This window comes from Poecilia mexicana, unplaced genomic scaffold (genome assembly GCF_051168715.1).
Source record: "Poecilia mexicana isolate PSO_F unplaced genomic scaffold, ASM5116871v1 scaffold_5, whole genome shotgun sequence".
NCBI lineage: Eukaryota > Metazoa > Chordata > Actinopteri > Cyprinodontiformes > Poeciliidae > Poecilia > Poecilia mexicana.
Genome location: NW_028263374.1, coordinates 3,666,621 through 3,691,210, shown reverse-complemented (window position 1 = coordinate 3,691,210; position 24,590 = coordinate 3,666,621). Strand labels below are relative to the sequence as shown.

The window sequence follows — 24,590 nt, the reverse complement described above, 5'->3', positions numbered from 1 at the left end:
ATCATATTAAAAGCAACGTCTCGTGAAGTGACGGCTCCACCCTCCTGGCCAGTAGATGGCGGTAATGAGCCTCTGATTGCCGAACGCCAGTGTTTGACCAGCTCTAAGGAGCGGTGTTAATAGTTTCAGGCCGGACGTATTTTTGGAGCTACACCGCCAACATGGACGCTGGTTCTCAGCGTGTTTTACAGTATTTAACAGAAGTTGAAGAGGCAGCTGAGGATGTTCTCACTACTAAACAGCAGGTACCGGAAACGCGAGGAGATAAAACGAGAATTCGTTTATCACAGAGGACAGAAGTAGACTCATTTCAGCTACTCTTTTTAGTTAAGCTAACATCCTGCACTAATAACGTGACAATCATCAGCATTAGCACCTTTATAAAAGCTGAACCTGCACAGTTCTGGAGCTATGTCACGATGTCAAGTCGGAAAGACATCGGTAGTGATACTGTTGTTGACATCTTTCACTAGCATTGTTTTTCAATTTTAGCTTAAAATACATAAAGGTTCCAGGTGAGCCTCGGTAGGTCTTTGTTAGCTTGTGGTGTTAGCATTCCGGACAGATCAGTTAAAGACCCTGAACCTGGATGACTGAACGCGTTTGTAGGAACAAGCTTCGGGCCAGGCAGCAGGGACACATTTCTGCTTTTGGGACTATTGGGACCAAAGTGGGGGCATTTGACACGAATAGAAAACACCGTGGACTCCACTGTATATAGATGATTGCTGAATGAAATGACGGTTCATGTTTCAGATCGTAGACCTGGACATGAAGAGGAACAGGAACAGGGAGGCGCTGAGCGCTCTGAAACATGACATGGCAGACACAGGTCAGTCATTGTTGCTTTCCCCACTTCCAGACACACACTTTTGGCTCAGCCTCAGACAGTGTTTAAAGTAACATTATACACATATGCTTAGGTAAAGATGGTGTGAAAGTGTTTTGTCTTTACAGTGATGTCTACTGTTGTTTACAGAAAAAGTCAAGGTGTGCTTTGGGAACATGTTCCTCAAATTCCCCAAATCCAAAGCAAGAGAGATGATCCAGAAAGGTAAACTTCTAAAATATGTAAAAATATTAAATTAATGAAAAAGAAGAAATAAAAATCTCTAAACTGTTTCCTCTCCTGTAGATCAGGAGCAGCTTGACAAGGAGATCAGCGATCTTCGTAGAAGCCTGAAAGCAAAAGTCAACTCTCTCAATGAGATGCAAGGTATAAATAAGTGTTTGTGTATAAATATCCCTGTGTAAATAAGCAGGAGCTTCACCAGACTTTATGTCTATCTTCCAGCTGTTTTATGTGTCTGAAGTGATCATGCTGAGTTTTATTTATTCGTGTTTCCAGGAAACCCTGAGCTCAGAGGCTACAACCTGTCTCCACTGTCCACTGAAGAATTGAAAGCTATTAACAGCCTCCTGAGGAGGTGACCTGCTGGAGCCACGTTTCTCTTCACTGCTCTGGCAAACAGACAGAGATCCAAGAAATCCTGCAGTGAATATGTGTGAAAATGTGTGTCCTCCAGGATAAATACTTAGCAACAGTTGTCAGGGCTCATAACCAGCCAGAAGCCTTGGACTGGACCCTTTTTTAGGGCTGTTGCTGCCTTGGTTCTGAATTTAAGTATGTATTTTTATTTTTTGGTTAGAACCTCTTTTTATTCCCCACATTCTGATTAAAAACAGAACTAATGTAAGAGTTTCTGGGTGTCCACGTCCATCTTTAGACCGTGGATTTTCCTCAAAATTGTCTGACCTTGAAAAAATAGTGAAAGTTTATTTAGTTTGGCGATTTCTGGAAAGCCACATCCAAGTCAAGGATGCTGCATCCCTCAGGTCCTGTGTCAGAACTTTGCTGGGTTATTGAAGCAGCTTTTATAAACAATTCTTTCAATTGTAAATAACATTTTATGCCTTTTCCTATTGTATGTGTTTAGCTTGGTTAAAAAAACCAACCCCTTGTTATGCGCTTTGCATCGTCCAGAGAATCTGGGCTCTCGGCTGTTGAGAAACAATTGCTTCCTGTATGTGTGTGGCCTTTGTTGAGCTTATAAATTTTAAATTTCGCTAATTCTTGCCCTTGACGTTTGTAAGGCCCCAACTCAATGAAGCTTATCGGAAATTGGCTCTCTCATTAAAAACTCGTCATGTTTTGTTTTCGACAAAAAGATTGGCGTTTCTTTTTGTCTCTCCAACCTTGCTGTAGCCTTAAGATAATAAACCTTTAATGCCTGAATGAGTTGAAAGTCAGGGTTAAGTGTTTGGAAGTTGGCCAAAAGACTCCTCCTCGTTCCACATGTAGCCACTGGCTGCCAGTCTGGAGCTTCTTTATACAACTTTCAGCTGCTGGACTCAAAGCATCTGATCACAACTACCCAAGTAACTTAAAACATGTCATTGTAAAAGCTGGAGCTAATCATTGGGGTAAAACCTTTTTGCCATGATTGTGAAGACGGACACATTTCTTGGCACTCTGGTAAGATACGTAAAAGCTAAAAATATATTCTTTTTTTTTTATTGCACCAGCATTATGTCACACTGACGAATTTGGAAAACAAACATTTCCGTTGTGTTGTCTGTCTTCCCATGTGAAGAAATAATTTTGGCCAGAAGGGGGCAGTGCAGTGCAGGTATACACGTCTTCCTCACGTCGAAATACGTTTGAAAACAGATTTCATTTGACAGTAAAAACTTAAGTCAAACTTTCTTTTGAGCATTATCTAACTTTGCATTATAAAGCTGTGTGACATTATGTTAATGAGAAACGTTGGATTGTTTTTCCTTCACGAGACGCACCACACACACTCCAGTCAGGTACTGATATGGTGTGTTGTCCTTTGGGGGAGGGAGCAGATTAATACAAGTACTGCAGCATCTGACATGACACAAACACCCTGAGGCATCGAGACGAGGGAAGGGCTGATGACACAGGAGTACATACTGTGTGTGTGTGTGTGTGAATGAGAGAGAGAGAAAGGAAGTGTTTTCAGCTTTCGCTCTCGACAGACTTTGGTTGCGTGCCACAGTTCTCAGAGCTGAAACCAGGCCGTTGTGATGAGTTTGTGAGTCAAACGATGGGAACCTGCTGATCGTCTCAAAAGTCAGACGAGTGCCACACAAGACACTCAACATCATGTTCTTTTTACTGATGACTTACGCTGCAGGCATCTTGTTTACCTCTGATAAACTAGAGGACTGAAGAGCTAATAATAATGATGATGTGGACTAGCCGAATGCTGAGTGAGGCTGTATGGAAGGCCGGACCTGGACCCAGAAAGCTGTGATGCTTTCTGCAGCAGCTGTCAGTCTCAGGGAGGGAACTTCAATTTATCTGCTGTTTAGCTCAGGATGATGAACGTGCGCATGTGGCAACCGCTCCTTCCTGCTGGGAGACTCAAACTGTTTAATTACTTTCAAGAGAAGAGATCTCATTTCGTTGTCACTCCCATGTCACAGAAGAGCAGAATTTAGGGAGTGATTTATCAGGGCTGACTGGCTGTGTGGTAACCTCACAGTTGTAGTAGGAGTCAAACAGGAGGAGGGGATTTTTAACGTGGGATAGGTGTGTGGGGTTGAGCAGACCGGGTGACAGGCATTTAGATGACTGTGTACGACTGCGCTGCGTTCCTCACTTTCCCCTGTGGCTCTTCACAGCGCGACTCACTGGAACAACAAGACACTTCTCCACAGCCTGACACCGTATGGACACTTGGTTTATAAGATGAGAACTGCCTTTGGAGTGGAACTGACATCTGAGTCTTTAATTTAAAAATGTTCAGATTCATTTCAGAGAGGTACAGAGAGGTGAAGGCGAGTGCAGATGTGTGATACAGCTGCATCATCTTTCATCTAAAGTACTGATCAGTTTTTTGTTTTTCAAATGAGGTGCAGAGACAGATTTCAAACAGGAAACGGCCTTAACCTGAAGGACGCTGCTGTATTCAAATGGACTTACTTACATGAAGTTGTGACACCCCAACTTCATGTGACACCCTCAACTTTTTAGCTGAAGGCCTACTTACGTAGGCCTTCAGCTAAAAAGTAGCCATGTGAAATGTTTCGATATGAACAACAAACAAATGAGTAAAGGTAAAGAGTGCAGTGAAGAATGGCTGCAGGGCCTTGCGCTGTCCTGTATTGTATTTATGAAACTGTTTTAGCTCGGTATCATCACTCCCAGGGTTGATTCTGACCGCATGAGCTTAATGTGGAGGAGATCAAAGGAAGCCGATGATACCAACATGGTGGAAAGCAGGTTCAGCAGCTGGTAAACATTATGTTGGCTAATGTCAGGTATGCTTACTGGAAGAAAGATGAGCAGGAAAACAAACTTTAATGAGATAAGATGTTTTTCAGGTGGTCGACATCACTTTGTCATGTCTTGCTTACTTTCACTATGTGATTATTTGAGAAAAATGAAAGAAATATACAGTAGTCATTACAAGTTCAGTCATAAGAAGAAGTGTTGTTTTGGGGGTTCGGGCTCAGGTTAAGGAATAAGGTGTGAACTGAATTCAGGTTAGGCTTAGGGTTTATATATCTACTAATACTGGTGAGGTTTAAGGTTAGGGTTTTCAGGGGTAAGCTATAGAAATAAAAGAAACATGTATGGAAGTCAATGCAAAGTACCTGTGAAGATAGAAAGACACACATGTGCACCAGTGTGTCTGTGTGTGCACGCTGTAATGACACTAAAATGAACAAGTAATAACCTGAAAAGATCAGATATCAGGAAACAAACGAGAAAGAAGTGACAAAAGCGGAGACACGAACGAAACTAAAAGTCCAAACACGTACGGCTCATAAGAAGAAGTCTGGTTTGACTCATCTGCTGGCGGGGTTTGTTGTGTTCATCAACACAGAAAATGAAGCTGCTCGACTAGATGGATGGATGTTACCAGTAAATCATTCCGAAAGACATGAGCGGACATGCAGAGTAAGTAGAACGATTTTATTGTTTTCACCAGCTTTAATTGGAAAGTGTTCCTAGAGAGGAAGCCGCTTCCTCTGCTTCCTGTCAGATGGATGAAGGAACCAACACAGACCCTCCAGCTCATCTCTGCTGCCTATAGACTAGACCTGGTGAAAATGTTGGGACATCTGCTATCACACTCTGCTGAGAAAACCACAGAAAGAAAGCTTCTCCCTCAGATGAATGATTTTTCTAATCAGTTTGTAACATTTGGTATTTTACCATTTTCTACCCTAAATTTTACTGATTTGTTTTTTACAGTGTGGAAACAACCCCACCACCATTAGACTCGAGTTCACTAATCATTACACAGTCAGGTTTTTTTTATTTTTTATTATAAGCCCATAAATGTACAGTGAAGGCCAACAGTTTGGTAGTGACACCAATGTTGTGGACTTTGGACTTCCTGGTTCTTGTACAGAGTTATTAGATTGCATTAAGTCACTACAGCAGCTTTATTAGTGTAAAAACTTTACATTGCAGGCAGCAAAGTTATGAAAAAACAAACAAAAAAACAACCGTAACATTTTATTAGCTAACTTCATGTCAGCATAGTCATGCAAATTACTAGTTTTATTAGTAGCTATTCATAGCCAAACCAGACCTGTAATGTTGCACCACATATATCTTTATGCTTTCGACACTATGTAACAGTGACCACATCCCCTCCATCGCTTCTCTGCTTCAATTAAACATCAGTGGTTCTCACCAGTCCAGATTTACTAATCGGACTCATGCAGGCATGTTAAAAAGTTACTGACGTTAGCTGATAACAATGTCGATGCTAATATTTTGTGGATCCCTAGTAATAATTTAAATTATTCTGTATTTCCAAGGAATTTAAAGTATTTTTTTTCTTTTCTTGTTGACTTGCAAAAGTGTTTCTTAAGTTTGCTATTTAATCATTGTTTCTAACCAAAATATATTAGGCAGGTATTAATAAGCAGTACCTAAAACTGAACCAATAATTTGGAAATTATTTCTCAGGCTTTTGAATTAAAAAAAAAAATCCTAAATCCTGTAATTTTGGTTCAAACTGATTCTATTCCACAGTTTGTGCTTTAACACAGCTTAAATATTTTGCTCCCTTTGAGGATTACAAAACAAACTTTTACCACCGTCTCCTCCATCAGCCCAGTAGAATTTGTTTCACAAGTGGAGCATTACGGCGTTCACAAAAATGCTTCTGTTAATAATTCTCACTGTATGAGAAGAGTAGAAAACATATTTTATAAACATGTAATAACTGTACAATCTGTTTATTTCTCTGAGTTAATCTTTTAAAGGGATTTTTTTTATTCTGCTCTCTTTTATAATCTAACCCTATTACCTCAAGTTTACAGCGAGGAAGCTTTTCATATTTTGAAGATTACTTCCTACTGTTTAGTAAAACCAGATCCAGCTTTGTGTCCTACATACGGAAGACTTTGAAATACGCAACTGTTGCCGGGGAAAATGATGGGGGTCAACTTCGGGTCTGGAATTTTCAAGAAGTCTCCAAAAAGACAAATCAAAGCTATTTTGACTGTCGAGGACTATCCTGAAAATTTAGCTGACCCTGGAGTCGTGACACATTTCTCCACTATGCAGCCACACCTGCACAAACAGAAGCTTCATGGAGCCTTCATCAGAAGGAGAACTTTTCCACTGACCATGAGCACAGACAGAAACGAGAACACCCCAAGTGAAGTAAAACTCTGAATTTTGGAGGAAAAAATAAGAGTTTAGCTATAGCTAGTGGGGGGAAAAATAAAATTTTGCATAGCATGTTTGGAAAAATTAAAAAATGGCAAAGCAGAACATTTCCCCACTTTTTTAGGTCATTCATGAAGGTTTAAAGCTTCACTTTTTGAGGAATAAAATGTTTTTTTTTTTTTGTTAATATCAGTTATGTATTTAGGTAAACCTGACATTAGAATTCAGATTAAAGTCTTTGGCACAAAATCGGAATATGAAAGGTTATTTCATATACAATAATTCTGTAATTGATTGACTGATTAAAAGATGGTGGTTTTAACTCGGAAACATGTCAGGGCTGCAGCAGACACAGCGTTTCACTGACTGCACTGAAGGAGTTTCTTTATTTTCCATTATCACAGCACAGAGAATCAAACAACATAAATCAGCAATTTAACAGGGAAAGCCGTAGAAATCAAATATATGGAAACGTTCAAGCAAAAAACAAAAAAAATGTTTTGTTTTGTTTGAATCAACTGAAATGTTTCCATGAATGTCAATCATATGATGAAAAGAAGAGAAGTTTTAACTCAAACATGTATTTATAGTTTTTTTTTAATCTGTTTATTTTTTCATATCAGTTTTTCCTCTTTGATCTACTCAAAGGCTTCAAGAAAAGCTCACATCCAAAACCAGTTAGAGTGGGTGAAGTTCTTGTTTGGCTTCATTTCGCTGAGTTTTATTGTTTCTCCTCTGGATCCGATTCTCAGTCAAACTAAATCAGAAAGCTGAGTGCTGATTCTGAAGGGAGCTGCTAGCTCCTGTGAGGTCGACCTCACACAGTGAATCCTTACTGGAAACCGCAAACCCTCTCACCCCCGACCACACAATCAGAACGAAACAGGAAGACACACACAAAACCAGCATCTATTGATCAAAATCAAAATATCATCTAATCTGGTCACCATCCCTGCAGTTTAGCGCCAGTATTTTAAGGTGAAAAATAAGGTTAAGTGGTCAATAGTTTACATCAAGTCTGGTTGATTCAGAGCACAGCTTTAAACATTTATATTTATTTTTGGGCAACATCAAGATCGAGAATGTATTGGAGGGGCCAGATGTGGCAACATTTCTTTGATTAAACTACGTATTAAACTGTTAAAACCATGAAAAAGTAGTTGGCTCTGTATTTGATGAGTATTTCTTTATGTTAAATAATATTGAGCATCTTCTCATATTAATGTAATTTGGCAGAATACCCACAGTCTACACTGCTGTAAGCATGGAAAAAACAATAAGTCCTACCAGGTATTTTTACTCTAGTTTCTAGTGCAAATATCTTAGTACACCTGAAGCAAGACAAAACTAACTTACAAGTCATTTTTTCAGCAACATAAAGGAGCTTGTTTTAAGTTATTAATTCCTTAATATTGATGAAAAAGTGCTAGTTACATTGGTACATTATTTCACTCATTAACAGGACATTTTCCTCATGTTATACTGTAAGTAAAATAGCATACCAATGGAACTTTTTCATCAATATTAAATAATTATTTACTTAAAATCCTATATCTTCCCCAAAAGTTACTTATAAGTTATTTTTGTCTTATTTCTCTGACCCCTTCTACACACACACACAAAGTAGGTATTTGCTCCAATCAATGGCTTCAACACTTTTTGAAAAGTGAGATTTTCTTATTAAGCTGACACTGAATTAAGACGGAACGAGGACAAGTGGAATCAGGCAGCATTCCAACCACAGCAAAACTTTGTGGCAACAAAAGGTTTTTTTTATGATTGACACTCTGCAGAGATGTCAGCAACCACATTTGACTCAATCAGCGCCTGGTACTCCAACCGCATGCTCAGTTCACGATAAAATAAGCATGTTTTGAATAGTTTTAAAACCCAGAACCGCAGTGAGCAACAGACCCTGGGCTGAAGGAACAAATGAGAACAAGCTGCCATGCATGGGCTTTTTTTTTTTTTAACTTCTTCAGGCAGTTTTTCTCAAGGTTGCTTTATGGTGAGTAAAACTGATTAACTACAAAAATCAAGGAATACAGCATTTTCCTTACAAAACGGATGACAGAGAATGTCCATGAATCGGTCATGGTCCTTGTTTAGCCTCCTGCTCAGGGTGTTTCTGACTACACCCTGTGGGGTTTTCAGCAGGTGCTTAACTTCTGTGGATCCCAGCTTTCCTCTGGCTTAGCCCCCCTTAATGCTGCCTTTATGATCTGTCTGGTCCCTCCTGTTGGCCCTGCTCACAAAAAGCCTTGTGGAATGACAGCCTGTCTGCTCTGGGTCCATTCTTCTGAGTAACTATGTACCGCTTTGGGCTGGTGCCAGGCGATGGACGTTCTATGATGCATTTATTCCAAAGCTCAAATTTGTTTGCCTCTTATTCAGAAGACCGTAGATCAGTGTTTCTCCAACTTTTTCAGGCTGAGAAAAAGTTTTAACAAACACTCACAGACCACCTAGCTTCAAATTGGCCCCACAAAAACAGAACATTGTGATTTAAACAACCTGAAATGAACATATCAGTAACTTACTTCATTGTCTTTGTTCCTCCTATGTGAAGGGTGGCGCTGTTTTGTAAATGTGACTGGTCATAATAAAAGCATAAACAAGTCTACTCCAGCATTTTTCGTTATTTTCAGATTCTAAAAAGTGTCTAAGATTTCCAATGATAAAAAAACACAGAAATCAAAAGGTTTCTTCACTACAAGTGTTGTGTGCAGCACTAATAACGTTTTAGGGCTATTTGTAATTTAGAAGTACAATAAAAGAAAAATAGACGAGTTGCTTTGGCAAAAACAAACATCTTCTTTCATTCTTTCAGTCGGTATATAGCCCAACATAAATAATTTTCTTTTAGGTGTTATGTAGCCTAGCTAGTCAGCTGGGGGCGCAGCGCTGTTCACCGCCTCCTTACAGTCATATCGCATTCAGATTTAGGTATGTATCGTAATAGTATTTAAAAACAAAAGTTCTGCAACTCACCCTGAGAAACTTTCCACCGGTACCTTCAGGTTTTCTTTCCAGCGACCGGGTCTTAAGCCACTTATCCATTGTTATTTTTAAACACAATCCTTTGCTAAGCTAGCTGTAGCATCGGACTCTGAACTCAAATAAACGTGAACTGTTGTGAAATTTCTAAAATGTACTTTTAGGAGTGGTAGTTTTACTGCGCTGCACGTTTTACTTTTACTTAATTATTATGAACTATTGCTACGTGAGTAAAATGTCAGGATACTCTATACAATTTAACCTCAGTGAAAAATGGACAAACACATTTTAACCAAAAATGTGCGAGGAGCAGACACACAGACAGACATCTTGTTTCTACACCAGCTTTGTTCTGATATTAACTCCTGAATCTGCGGCGCCTTTTAGAAATTAATAAGACGCTAAACTCCATATTGTCACTAGAAGTACACTAACGCGAGACAAAAAATATTGACAGAACATAATTTTTCTTTCATTGCTTTTTGTACAATTTCTAATTTTCTTTTAACTGTTTGATCTCTTTTTTTAAAAATATTTTTTTTATATCGTACCATTTCTATTTTTAAGGCTACTTTTAGTTTATTTTGTAGACCATCTTTTATCTGTCTATTTTATGACAGTGATTTTTCTTTTTTTTCCCCCTTCAGCTTATTAAAGCCGTATATTATTATTTTTTTTTTTTTTGAAGAGAGCTTCAGGGGAGATTTTGTTTCCCATCATTATGGACATTCCTCAGTGTTCGCTTGGAAGAAAAGAAAGAGATTGCTCAGGAGTTTGGGAATCTCTGCTCCATCTGGATGAGACGTGAATGAAAAGACAGATTGATGGATGCCTGCAGTTCCTATTAAAAATATTCACCTCCTTTGATGTTTTACCTTTTTATTACTTTTATAAATCAAACATAACCAATAGAATTAGATGTTTTTTTTACAATAAAACTCAAAAAAGCTTAACGTTTAAGTGAAAATCGATTTCTACAAAATAACTTGCATAAAAATATGTAACATGAAATAAATGATTGCATACATATTCAGCCCCTTTCATGTAGTGGTCTCAGAGTGAGTGGAACAGAGACCAGCGCAGTGCCTCCATGAAGACAGCCGTGTCTGGAAAGTCCGTTCATTGGTTCATCGGGATTTCTTTACAGCATGAACACTAAAGAACACTGCAAGCCAATCAGAGAAAATGTTACTGAAAAGTATAAGTCAGGAGATGAATGCAAAAAAAGTATCTAGGGCACTGAACATCCCTTAGTTTTTAGTCAGATCCATCATCAAGAAATGGAGAGGAATGTGGGTGATGAGTAAATCTGCCTAGGTCGGCTGTCCAGCTAGAAAGACACCAGGTCACCATGACTACGCTGAAGGAGTTAGAAGCTTCAGCAGCTGATATTGGAGGAGACTCTTGACTTTTGCCTTTTTTTTTCTTTCCTCTTCCCGGTCACTTTGAACAATGGCGGATGAAACATTGAAAGAGTGTCTTGGTTTTATTTACTGAAAGCAAGAAGATGTCGTTGTAGGGCGCTTCTGAGTCGTGTTTGAATTCAGCAGATAATTCAGACGTTATGTGAGTTTAATGAGTTTCACTTTTTGACTCTATTTCCCGAGCCCACATTGGTGCCCGCCTGCATCTTCTGGCCGGACACCACCCACAGGTCACTATGTCACTTAGCAGAGTCTGTCTGATTGGTTGATGCTCCACGTCCAACAACAAAATGTTTTCCAACTATGACAAAAGGCCAGTGGTAGACTTCATGGTCAAGCGGAAGAAAGTTCTTTGGTCCGAAGAAAGCAAAATGGAGCTTTCTGTTTGTCAGATAAGATGCCATGTTTGGCAAACACTGCACATCACCACAAACACACCACCCCCTCTGTGGAGTGTGGTGGTGGTAGCATGTCGGACTCCCAAATGACAAATGGGTCGGCTCAGGACAGAGAATATGTGGACTCCATGCAGAAGGAGCCCAGAACCTTCTCACTAACTGCACCGCTGCATCTTTTCCAAACGAAATGCTCACATTTGCTGCTAACTGCAGTGAAAAGTCTCCTTGGTTTTTTGCTCTATCTGTAGCAAATAGTGAGATGAGCCACTAACGTGTAAACCACTAAAATGAAGCAGGTACAATACATATGCAATTACACATAATTGCATATGTTTTTCTTTTTACATATATTTTGTCAATTTGATTTGTTTTAAAGGAGCTGGATGTGCTCCATTAAAAGAAGAAGAAAACATTTTTTTGTCATAAGTTGCATATGAATAATGAATCATTTACTTTCACCCTACACCAAACAAAAAAAAAATCCTGACTCGGAATGTAGTATTTTAATAATAAAAAAGGGACAAAGACTTGTTTTTTTCTTCTTTTATTTCGTTTGAAGTCTAAAAAAATCATCACAGAAGCAGAAAGGTAAATTGCCCTTGCTAACAAGGAAGGCAACTTGATCATTTCATCTTAAAAATAAAACCATGTTGAAATATCTCATCCAGTTTGAGCTGAGCACTGCCCAACAGGCCACTTGTCTAAAAAAATGTACAAAAGAAAGGCATCTCTTATTAGGAAATTAAGTAAAAACAAAAGCTTGTTAAATTCATTTGTCCAGTTTCTAATGCAAAATAAAAGACAATACAAAGCCCATCTGTTAAAGTACAAAATAAATAGAATATACACAAAACCACCGAACACCAAACGGAACTGATTTAATGTTCTGGTGGTGCTGACAAGACATGTGGTGACACATTTGACAAATTTGGTCTTCCATGTTTCCTCCAGTTGTTCACTGCTGACGGTTTCATCCAACCTTTGTTAATCTACGTGAGCTACTGAGAAGGAGTTCTTATTTACAAGAATGATCTAAGAGGTCATAAGGTCACCAGGAAGCAGAAACACTGGCACACTGTCGAGTGAAAGGCAATCAGGTGTGTTTTCAAGCTCTCCTTGCATTGCTTTGGTGTGGAGTGTATTGTCAACACATCATTTTTTCAGTCGTGGCCCTTAACGAAAAGTAATAGACACTCCCGTTTGAGAGAAATAGTTACCACCGACTATGAGTTGGATCATATTAATATGGATACGTCACCATGACAACCTGTTCTTTACAAAACCGGGTTCTCTGAGACAGACTATGTCAACAGGAATCACCACATGTGATTTTATACGTACTTAATGTGTGTTCAGGTCTAAATACCTTAAAGCCTCCTGACAACACATTTTATTGAAAAAAATACTCAGGTTATAAGTGAAAATGAACTGCTGACGTTCCTCCTGTTCTTCACCCTTCATAAACATCACACATGCTTTCACACACATCCATAAGATAAAGAGATTACATGCGACATCCTGGAATGATGAGCTGTGTGAAACACAGTTACAGGTGGATAAATCAAACTCCACTGCTGTGACAGTGCAGCCAGAGAGAGAGAGAGAGAGAGAGGCAGAAGGGACAGAAACCCCGGCTGGAGACTCTCACTTTCAGGTTTTTCCTCTGTGGCCATGTCCTCACCTTTTCATCTACACGGCACCAACAGATTTTCTCCCATCCTTAGAGACTAAAGATAGGTCTGTTCATTTCAGAGTCCACTCCCTGTCTCCTCTATGGAATGGGGGCGTCCTCTTTTTTGCGTTAGGTGCAGCAGGGGGTCTCCTCTTCTGCCTGAAGTCAAACAAAATACACTTAGAGGCACATCTTGTCTTTTATTTCACAGTATGCACCCATCCTCTTCATTGCACTAGCCTACACTAGCTCTCTGTGTCGGCTACCAGTGCTCTCTCTATGTCGCTGGGCTACACTTCACACAGACTTGTTGCCATAGCATCTGACAACAGCGCCATGCATCAGGACCAAAAAAACACTCAAACATTACCCACACAAAGAACAGAACATTTAGTAGATTAGCTACTGCTGCCGTTAGTCAAGCTAACACAGCAGTGGTTGATTAGCTAATTTAATCACCTGCTCAACTGTCGCAGCTGCTGCTTATTAACTGAACCGAAACACAGAATTCTGCAGCACATCTTCAGGTTACGGTTGTCAAAGTCAAGCTAGCATAACTGACCTACTTCCCTCTCTCTAGGTATTTTTTATTTAATTAAAACTATTCCCTGACCTTATTGTCTAGTTGTCCTAGCGTTGACAATTAGTAGCAAAGAACTGCATGTCTTTTTATTTTATACATCAGGCAGTAATATTTAAGATTTAGTGAGTTATGCTGACAACTTCACAGCTAAAACCAGTGCTAGTCCTAGTCAGCCAACACACACCTTTAATTTTCCTGAAGGCAGCATTGTTAGAGAAATGTCCTTTATTGTCCCCAGTGGGGAAATCCAGTTACCTGTTTGTGCAGAAGCGGCTGCACTCAGAGTCAGTATGCAGCATGCATGCACACCGTCTGGAGGCTGCGCTGCTCCTGCTGCTCCTGCTGCTCTGAGCCGTCCGGACGGAGCGCTTCTTACGCAAAGAGCCTGGGGAGCTGGCCATGCCATACGGGACCGTGTGCCTGCCAATGGAATCAGTGGAACATTTCTATGTCAACAAGTGTCTTTGTGCAGGGGTCGTTTCTGATATGGGCGACATGGGCAACCGCCCAGGTTGGCATTTTGTGTGGGGCGGTGTGAGCTCATAAAGACCAGAAACCCCACAGTGTTGACCCTGACCTCCCTAACTTAGGACTAAAAACACAGACAGACAGAGATTTACTGTAAATGAAAACCTGGATCACCGGTGGAGAAACACAAGCTCCCCGACTCTCGTCTTCTCTCTGTTCATTTTGGGAATGCCCATCAGAGACTGTGAGGCTGTGAGTGCATTGTACACAGCATAGTTTCCACTATTTGCTAATATTTTTGGGATAGTTTTTAAAAACTTACATTCTTTCCAGGGCACACTGATTTATCGGTGCTGATTTCCTTAATTTTGGGAGATCGGTGATCTGCCGATACTTACACGTGAAGCCAATCTCATCCTCCGATCTTATCTACCTCAGCAAAGGTCTAACAATGAACTAACAAATTCACCAAAATCGGAATCAGCAGGTCAGGCTTTTTAAAGATCAGTATTCTGTAATCGGGCAGAAAAGTGCAATCGGTGCACCGCTAATTGTTTCTGCTGGCAGCCGATCAGAGATCTGCTGACCTGAATTATGAGGCGGCTCAAAAACAATGTTTATTGGTCAAAACTGCTTTGATAAATGGAGATGTGCCATAAGAGCATCTGTTTCCAGGGGAACGAGAACAGATAACATGTGGTTAAACACTCATGTTCACTTCAGGGAGGATGATTAACTGAATCATATGTTTATAGTGACACAATAATGAGATGGTTCTACGCTGACGCTCAGGTTGGAAAAACTCAAACAGGTTCTTTCCCTTTTTTGGGCTCTTAATAATTTTGCTGGAATGTTGGACGGATGCTGCTGGTTCTGATGGCAGCCTGACAGAACATCCTATAATCACCCTACAGTGCACCATAAAACCCAACTTCAACATGACATTCCTAACAAGGACGCGTCATAAACACTGCTCTGTCAGGCCCAGAATTATTCATAATCCTGGCAGATTCCCATGTTGAAAGGAGATTATAGAGGGATCTATGAAAATATAATGAGCAATGTAAAAAGAAAATCTATTTTAAAAAAATAATGACATTTGATTTATTTTTAGCTTTTTTATTTATACCATTCTCGATAATTAGTGCCAGTACAGCAAACAAAAAGTTCTCATAATAGCTGAGCATCTTTCAGCTTTGTCTCCTCCCCACAGATTCTCTGTTAGAGTCAAATCAGGACTACAAAATCTTTAGAGGTGCATCGACTGCAGTTTTCTGGCTGATTGCCGATTCCAATTTTGGCCAATACCAATGTTTTTGTCTGAAATGTTGTTAAATATCACAAGAAAGTTGCTGAGTTGGCAACCGTGGGGTGACTATTGATATATGGACATGACCTGGTGGGCGGGGCTGTCAACGCTATGATGAGTTGGATAGTAACTAGTCACATTGAGTTGAGTAACATTTTTTTTAAATGTATTTTTAGGAATATTTTTACTACGCAGCACTTTTTAGTTTTACTTGAGTAATGAACAAACATGTCTTAACCAAAAATTCACCAGACACAGACACACACCTGCAGTTTTTTTATTGAAAGAAACTGATTTGAGAAATTTTCCTTTTTCCTGATTTTGTTATTTTTTTGTTACTTATTTGAATTATTGCCATTTTGGTCCTTAAAATACAAAAATTTCCACTAAACTTTATATTTTGGTCCATCTGATTCAGTACTTGCATAGACTTTTTTACCAAATACATTCTTACTCTTACTTGATTAATTTCTTGGACGGCTACGTTTTACTTTTACTTGAATAAAAATATGTTGAAGTAGTTCTACTTTTACTTGAGTACACTTTCTGGGTACTCCTCTGCTCATTAGCAGAGTGCACTAAAGCAGTGCCTTTCCCTGGTGAACATGTCCTCTCTGAGTCTCTGGTGTACATTACCTTTGTGCTGCCAACAGCTGTTGCAAAGCTTTTATTCCCCACCTCAGAGTTTTAGGCCAAAAAATAATCTGGATCATTTACATGAGTGCAGTGCATCCCAGCAAATAATTCTGGGATTTCTATGATTTATTAAGGAGGACCGAAAGAATACCTTTCATCTGTCTCCAACAACAACAGTAATAGTGACGATAAACGCTGTGGTCACCCGCTGTTGGTATGCAATATCTGTAAGAACTTCTTGGCACCTGACCCTTCAGTCTGACCTGTTGGGAAGGGGGTCAACACTCTCTCTTTAAAGCTCTTTCAATAGTTGTTCGTATGAAAGCAGTTCCAATAAAAGACTAAAACCGACAGCCACAGAGAAAGAAGAGTTGCAGTATCAATTTGTTCTGAAATTTCAGAGGAGTAAACTTTTTCACCATGTAATAAAAAAATTAGAGACACCAACGAACAATGAAGAGGAGTGAAGTCAGAAGGTTAGCTAACCGCTCACAGCTGCATGTACTTTAGGAGCTCTTCCCTAAGGGACGTAAAAGCGCAGGTAATTTATTTTAGTCTTCCCAGATATGTTCACCTTCTCACACCCTCCCATGTGTGCTGTGCATCTTTAACTACAGCTGTTCCATCATCAGGAAGAGCAGAGAAATGCCAGTGACAGATGTGAGGAAGAGCAGAGCCACACGAACTACAGGAGACAGACGGCCTCTCGTCTGATTCACATCTTCTCCAGAAGAAAATAGAGTAGGAAGTTTTCCTTCATGTACATAAAGCTGATGTGGCCTGATGGACAATAATTAAGGGTTCCGCCGACTTATTGGCACCAATTTCCTTCATTTTGGGAGATCTGTGATCGGCCGGTACTTACATGTGAAGCCGATCTCATCTACCTCAGCAAAGGTTTAAATATCAACGACTGTCCTGTTCTGCTCTGCTGTGAAAGAGGTTTGACTGAGTGACCATCCCCACCAGGTCATGTCTGCATGTTTGCAGTTAACAATGGTCACCCCAATGTTGCCAACTCACAATATTTTAGCTATATTTAGCAACAATTCAGACAAAAAAAAAAAATTAAAAAAATCGGTATCGGTATTTTAAAGATCAGTAATCGAGAGGAAAACTACAATCGATGTGTCCAACTGTTCAACATGCACCAAAGAGACAGTTTGGTCAGATCCTGGGGTCTAAAGAAAGAAAAATTCTGAAGATGCATCACCATCATCATCATCATCATCATCATCATCTGTGTTGCTGTGAAACAAAGCTCCCCGTATGGATGTGAAGCCTGAAGATGCTACTGGATCTGAAAACTAAACTGGGCTGGCCTGGTGGTCTCACTTCAGTCCAAACTGACAGGAGATGGATGAGTCCATGTCACCACCCCTTCTCTCCTCTACCCTCCACCCACCATCCCACCCAGACGTCTGAAGTGAGAAAGACCTGCTCCAGCGATCCAGAACTCTGAAAGACTGGCTCTACCGTCAGACCTCTGGTTTCTATTTAACGCTGGCAGCACAAAACAACAACAAAAAAAAAACAAGTAGTGAAAACGGAAAAAGGGTCCGATCCATCCGAGAACCTGAAGATACTTAGAGAAAAAGGTCAGGAAGTTGAGAGAGAGGTCAGAGTCTTATAAGGCCTTCAAGATGACACAGATCAGGCTTTAACGTTCTCAGTCAACTCTTGTTGCTGCTCCTGTTGTGCTTTTGGTATGGATTCACAGATGAAAACCACAGAGGCTTCAAACATAAAGTCTGCATTGGTTTAGATTTATGCATTAAAGATGTCTGTTTAACTGCCGTATAATTAATCACACAGCATGTGGGCATTTTTTTTGTTTCTTTTTTTGTGAAAGGGTGAATAACTGGATGTAGTGTAAGGCGCTTTGAGGATGTTCAGACTGATAAAGCGATATACTAGTACAATCCGATTACCATTTAGTGGGCTGAAGATCGAAATACAGAACGTCTATAAAACATTTACCCAGAAAAGCTTAGAAGAATCATGAAACATGAGTCGGAAAAGTCAGGAATTCTCAGGTAAAGCTGACGGATCCATGGGAACAACGACCTCTCCTACCAGATCCCGAAGATTTTCTGCGGAGATTCACTGGATGAGATTCAGCTGCACACGCTCAAACACCCTATGCTTTCCCATTTTTCCTCCAAATATTACAGAGCCCCCTATAGGGCACATGCGTTTTTCTTTTGCATTCTCTTGCAATAAATTAGCAAACACACCCTGGTCTATTTTGTGTACAGTCACAAATGTCAATTTAAAATCGCACATAAGTACACCTTTAAAGAGCCCCAGTGAAAACATGTTTCATACAGTCCTAACTCTTTGGTCCACGAAAACATAACTGAAAATCCAGATTATTGGCAGATTATTTCACTTATAAGATATTTTTCCCATGTGATAAGATGGAACTAGCACTTCTTCATCAATATTAAGGAGTCATTTACTTATAAGTTATTTTTGTCTTATTTTAGGTGTACTAAGATATTTGCACTAGAAACTGGACCAAAATGACTTGGTAGGATTTTGTGTTTTTGTGGTGAGCTGCTGGTCAGATGGGACGCTTCTTAAAATAGACTCTTACTCTGGTGTGTTGATCCAGATGATGTCCAGGTGGCAGTAATACACACACTCTTTGTCTTTGTAGGTGTAACACGTGCACCTCTTGGCGCGCCCCCTTCTGGCAGTCAGCGGGTCACGGGCAGGGCGGTCCTGACCTTCAGAACCAGAGGGCAAGATGACCCGGTGCGGGGGGTCGCCCAGGCTGACCTCTGCTGACACATCCTGCCTCTGGCTCACAGATAACGAACCTGCAGGATGACACGAAACGTATTCTGTGTGGACTCAACAGACACTCTAGGGCTCAGACCGCAGCAACGCAGGTATTTTTGTCATGATGTGCTGTTTTTGAGGCGGACCCAAATGCAGAAAGGCAGAGACGTCGAATAAAAGGAGAATGTTTAAAGATAAAATGATGGACAAACTTAGAAAAATCATGGAGGAGCACAGGGAGCCAGAGCAGAACAAAAGCGGTAAATCCAAGGAAATATCCAGCAGGGAATACAGGGAAGAAACGGGGGAAAATAACAGGATATAATGGGGAAGAAGTGGTTAAGAACCAAGTAAGAGGAGAAGAGGTGCTTATGTACTGGAATACTGAATGCTGGTTCCCCTCACACCTGGGTAACAGGATGCAGGTGTGACGGGAGAGAGCAGAAGGCAGAGAGAGAGAGAGAGACACGGGAGTCTAGGGAATAAATCTAACACTAAAGAATAACTAGATCTAAGAAACATGATAAAATAGAAACAAGACTGATCTGATCAAAGAAAGAGACTAAGAAACAGAATAAACAAAACTAACTCAAACAACCCAACAGAGACCATGACATTTTCTATCACCACAGAAAATCTACATATGATCTTCAAACTGAAATCCACATCTGTGGACCTTCAAGAACACAATGTTTAATGTTTTAGAGAGGTTCAGGGTCTAGAGATGTCCCATCAGTCCGGTTATAATAACAGATGAAAAAAACAAACAAACAAACAAAAAACAGCCAATCACAAAATCATCTACTGGTAAGTTCCGACTGAACCAGCATTTTTTTTTCTGACTTTAAGTTCTTTCATTACCACTCTGTGAGTTAATAATAATAATAATAATAATAATAATAATAATAATAATAATAATAATAATAATAATAATAATAATAATAATAATAATAATCTTATCTTACCACTGGTTAAAGATGCCGTCACCACTATAATTAACAAAATTCCCACGTCAACCGACAGACCGTCAGCCATCACACACGAATCAATAGAAACTGAAGGAATTTGTAGAGGTCAAAGGTCGTGGACGTCCAGACACACTAACTGAAGGCCCCTGCTGATTGTCCCCAGATATCAACCTGTGACCGGCCTGGAGCTCCGCTGCTGCCGCTCTGTTCGCCTCCAGCCTCCAAGGCTCCGCTTTATGACCTGCTGTGACAAGCTACCGCAGGATCACTCATGCTTCCTGCCGGGATTTTCAAAATAAGACAGTCTCAGGGAAGACAAGCAAGCAAGCAAACAACTTAAAAAAAAAAAGTACATAAAATCACATTATCAAGCGTTGGCGACGACTCCCATTTAAAAAGACTCTCCTCAAACAAACGACTTTCAAGTTGTGAAAGTCGTTTGTTTTTCATATGGAACATTTTACTAATACTTCAGTGTTTAAATGTTAAGATTAATTTTAAAAGTGTGCTCCGGGCTAGATGAAAGGATTTCACAGAAGGTTTGCTAGTACTGTTGTGTTGCAGCTGCTTATATCTGAGTTTTACTGCTACACCCTGCAAAAACACTAAGTCTTACCAGTATTTTTGATCTAGTTTGTAAATATCTTATTACACTTGAAATAAGACAAAGCAAATTTATAAGCAATTTTTCAACAAGATGCTGGTTTTAAGTCAATAAATCCTTAATATTGATGAAAAGTGCTAGTTCCATTGGCAGATTATTTAATTTATAACATGGGAAAAATGTCTTGATACAAGTAAAATAATCTGCCAATGGAACTAGTTTTGATCAATATTAATACATTATTTGGTAACACTTTATTTGAAGGGGGGTGAATAAGACTGTCATTACACTTTCATAAACATGACATAACACCTGTCATGAACATGAATAAGCCTTCATGAATATTTATGACTGTTGTCATAAAGTGTCATTCGCTAAATTATGACACTTTTAATACAAAGTTGACATTATTCAAAATGTCTTTGTTATGACAACTTGACATTAACCAGGAAATCATTACTGTTTAAACTTTACCTTTAATAACATAAAGTTACCCGATGTTTAAAGTGCAATCAGTAATACTTTTATAACAAATTTATACCAGTAATGATTTTTTGGTTAATGTCAAGTTGTCATAACAAAGACATTTTGAATAATGTCAACTTTGTATTAAAAGTGTCATAATTTACCGAATGACACTTTATGACAACAGTCAGTTTTAGGATCTGCACCAAGCAAACATCAGTGGTGTTGGACTTGAAGTGCCTTCAAAGCTTCCCTTTTTTATTTACTGTAGACTGTTCAATATCCCACCCACTCTCCTGGGAATGATGTTGTTTTATGTCTTTGTGAACCAAAGTTATGCAACTTTTATCATTGTATTCTAACCCAAAAGGTCTACGTTGTCTCCACCACCACGTAATTAATCAACACAGAAAGAACAGGCTGATTTGGGTGCAGTTTGATACACTTCTGCAAACCACTGATGAGTACGTCAGCGACTCTGTGTTGGTATGTTTGAAATGGGCATCACCCCATGACCTCACGTCGTACACCAATATCTAAAAGACAAATTCAGGCAAAGGAATAAAATATATTCAATCGAGAGTTGAGCAAAGGGCTATCAGTCAGATCACAGTTTGTCCTACAGCCAGACAAAGTTCAAAGACAGTGGATTCCTCGTAGATGCATCACTACCCACAATAGATCAAATATTGTGGGGGGTTTTTTTCATTATAAGTTCACAGAAATGTCCAAAAACAATTTTCACATCTATTCGGTGCAGATGAATCTTTAAGAGTAAGTTGTTGGAGTAAGTCTGCACTAAGTCTATCAAGTCTCATGGGGAACTACTGTTTTTACCCCCCTTTCCCACCGTGCTCCCGTATCCACTATTAGTACTTTCCCGTAAACATCATGTATTGTGCCCCCTCCCTCCACTCTTATGTTACATTAGTTTCCCTCCGACGACAACATTTCCCATATTCTCAAATCAAAATCTTGACAGATATGTTCCAAAACGTCTGAACTGGGAGTTTTTGGAAAGTGACTGACAATCTTTTATGGAGCAAATGAATGTAGAATCGAGACGAACATGGACCTTGGAACATAACCATGTCTATGTAGTCAGAGTTAAAGTCAGTTACACAGTAAACTATAATAAGTTGTGACGCAAGTATGAATATGAGCGAAGCTAATTTTTAACACCATTGTCATTTCTTCTGGCTCACTTATGGCTTTTCTCCATCTGTCCGTGCCCCGTAGTTTCAACTTGCTCATAGTATCCTGAAATTCACCACAGCTTGCTCTGAAGAACGCCATGTTCACTCATACCTTCACCCTGTTCCTCACTCTGGGGCTTCAGCTGAAGTTCACCCATAGAGGCTTCATATTGGGAAGCCTCTATGGACCACCTGCTACTCCAGATTTTGACCAGGCTTTGCTCCTGTTTAGTCACATCCTGTCTACAGTCATCACCGCAGGATGACTGCAGACAGGCATCCTGGGGTGACATGGCAACTTTTACTCATGAGTCACTTGAAAAATCGAGCCACAAACTTTGTTCTGATAACATTTTGTATATGATGTTTTGTTGTGTGAGAAGACATTTTGTAATGCCATTCCATTTAATCTCACACTGCTTTGCCTCACCCTTATATTTGGAGGAACCAATGGGAGACTTTCAATCCTCACAACACTGTACCAGCTGGGAAACATGGCGGCGTTAGCCATGTTTCCCATATATCAGCCATATATCCACCAGATATATTGATCTAAAACTTCTTGATAACTACAAACCCAGTGTTGCTGGGGTAAAATTTGAGCAAAGTTTTAACGGGGTTGTCATGGTAATATTTGAACCTGGACAGATAATGTTGACTTGGGTGGATTAGAGATGATCTACAATAAATTAAAACTAATTTGCTCACATAAAGAGCTTCATAGGACAAACCCTAATGACATGCATTCTCCTTCTAATAGTGAACCCACGACTTCATTTTACAAAACAAAAGAAGAAATAAATTGAAATGTTCACCATAAATAACACTAAAACCCAAACCACACTATTACCCCTCCTACTATATAGAGAGACAAGAGGCCCCCCAAAAGCTTTCACACAGAGGTCATTTAACACAGTAAACATTAGGTTTGAATATTCACATACTACAGGAGATAAATTTAAACTTGAAAGTTGATATATTTTGTCAAAAGAATAAAAAACAAGGAAAGACAAGTTGAATGATGTTTCAAACGTTCACACATATGAATGGATGAATGGATGAATGAATGAATGAATGAATGAATGAATGAATGAATGAATGAATGAATGAATGAATGAATCTGTTGGGACAGCACAGTGTCAGTAAAGCCAGTAGTGCAGAATTTGACTGTGGCTGCTGTTAGAGAGAACGTGGTTGATAAACCCTTCATTCAGGATCTGAATGATGTTGGGAACTTTCCCACTAACAGCTGGAGCTTTTTTATAAATTTTGTTTTGTTTCTTCCCTCTGTGATCTGTCAGTTGGTCATCCAGAGTTCCCACATGTGTTTCATGAAACCTCCCTTCTTTGGTCATAAAAATTCTTGGCCAGGGATAAATACTTGTTTCATGTGAAACAAAGGAATTGTTAGTAACTAGGAGCTATTCAAAATGTTTTGAATTTATGCCACTTGGATGTAACCTAATTCACTTTTGCAAGTAATAAGAAACGTTGTTTCCGTACATGTCATCTGTTTCTCCCCTTCCTGAATTGAAGGCCTTGTTTCTGAATATAATGGTTTGCTGTATTAAACCACCTTTTTCAGTGTAACTACATACAATGCAATTTTAATTCATTCTACAAAAGAAGAATTTGGTCTCAAGTAAACTGAGAGTTTTTTTTTTCTTCTAAATAGCCAATCATAATTTTAATGTAGGTGCATTGGTTAACTTACCTCAGAACTTTTTAAATAATTTTGGATGGAAATTTGACCACTCCTGGGAAAATCTACAAGAGGTCATGTAAAGGGTTTTAGAAAGTCCACCCAAATCCCCAAAGCCCCAACCCAACCCAAATAAAAATGTGATCTTATTTAAAAACCAGGTCTGGTCACTTTGAATGAATTTCTCCAATTCTACCAATAATAGTGGTCAAATGTACAGTCAGAATTATGCTGGAGATCCAACATGCTTAGATGTAGTTCTGGTGTCCTGTCTATGTTACTGATGCCGTATAAATAATTTTGGCTCTGTGTGAACTGGAGAAATCCACAGTAAATTCAAACTCCGTTCATTGAATCCCTGTTCTAGTCATGAATTCAGCAGTTCCAAAAACTCACTATAAACCTCAAATTAAGATCAACAAGTGATCTGTAACGTATTAAAATTTCAGGAACCAAAACAAAATGAAACGCGTCAAAAACAAGAAATGTTTTACCGGGCTGATGTTTTACTGTTTCTTCCGTGTCGCTAATAATAATGTTAACATTTGGAATAAAACAAGTCTAAGCAGATGCACTGGTGATGAAACAGACTTCTCCCTAAATTCCCCCGTCAGGTGCAAAACGTTTTATGACAACTGACAGAGGAAAAAAAAAAGCAAATCAATATGAGCAAAAGCTGTGATCCGACTTCAGGAATGTTACACATCCACACAC

General features: G+C 39.4%; 2 protein-coding genes across 2 annotated transcripts; one reads left to right on the top strand and one right to left on the bottom strand.

The window, feature by feature from the left end:
* Positions 1-101: 101 nt before the first annotated feature.
* On the top strand, positions 102-2,071 carry pdrg1 (p53 and DNA-damage regulated 1). Its single transcript, XM_014974259.2, has 5 exons — positions 102-245; positions 757-832; positions 980-1,054; positions 1,136-1,216; positions 1,349-2,071. Exons 1-5 carry the CDS (start codon positions 162-164, stop codon positions 1,429-1,431), a joined length of 399 nt encoding a protein of 132 aa, XP_014829745.1. The 5' UTR covers positions 102-161; the 3' UTR covers positions 1,432-2,071.
* A 9,943-nt stretch (positions 2,072-12,014) lies between these two features.
* On the bottom strand, positions 12,015-20,518 carry LOC106908224 (endothelin-3). Its single transcript, XM_014974260.2, has 4 exons — positions 19,907-20,518; positions 18,754-18,979; positions 13,997-14,161; positions 12,015-13,317 (listed from the first exon to the last, which is right to left on the bottom strand). Exons 1-4 carry the CDS (start codon positions 19,974-19,976, stop codon positions 13,230-13,232), a joined length of 549 nt encoding a protein of 182 aa, XP_014829746.2. The 5' UTR covers positions 19,977-20,518; the 3' UTR covers positions 12,015-13,229.
* Between the last annotated feature and the right edge of the window lie 4,072 nt (positions 20,519-24,590).

Coding starts and splice junctions, on each gene's coding strand:
- pdrg1 (XM_014974259.2), top strand. CDS start 162: ATGGACGCTGGTTCTCAGCGTGTTTTACAGTATTTAACAGAAGTTGAA. Junction 833..979: donor ACATGACATGGCAGACACAG/GTCAGTCATTGT, acceptor TGTTGTTTACAG/AAAAAGTCAAGGTGTGCTTT. Junction 1,055..1,135: donor AAGAGAGATGATCCAGAAAG/GTAAACTTCTAA, acceptor CCTCTCCTGTAG/ATCAGGAGCAGCTTGACAAG.
- LOC106908224 (XM_014974260.2), bottom strand. CDS start 19,976: ATGGCTGACGGTCTGTCGGTTGACGTGGGAATTTTGTTAATTATAGTG. Junction 18,980..19,906: donor GACGGCATCTTTAACCAGTG/GTAAGATAAGAT, acceptor GTCATCCTGCAG/GTTCGTTATCTGTGAGCCAG. Junction 14,162..18,753: donor ATCTGGATCAACACACCAGA/GTAAGAGTCTAT, acceptor TTCCATTGGCAG/GCACACGGTCCCGTATGGCA.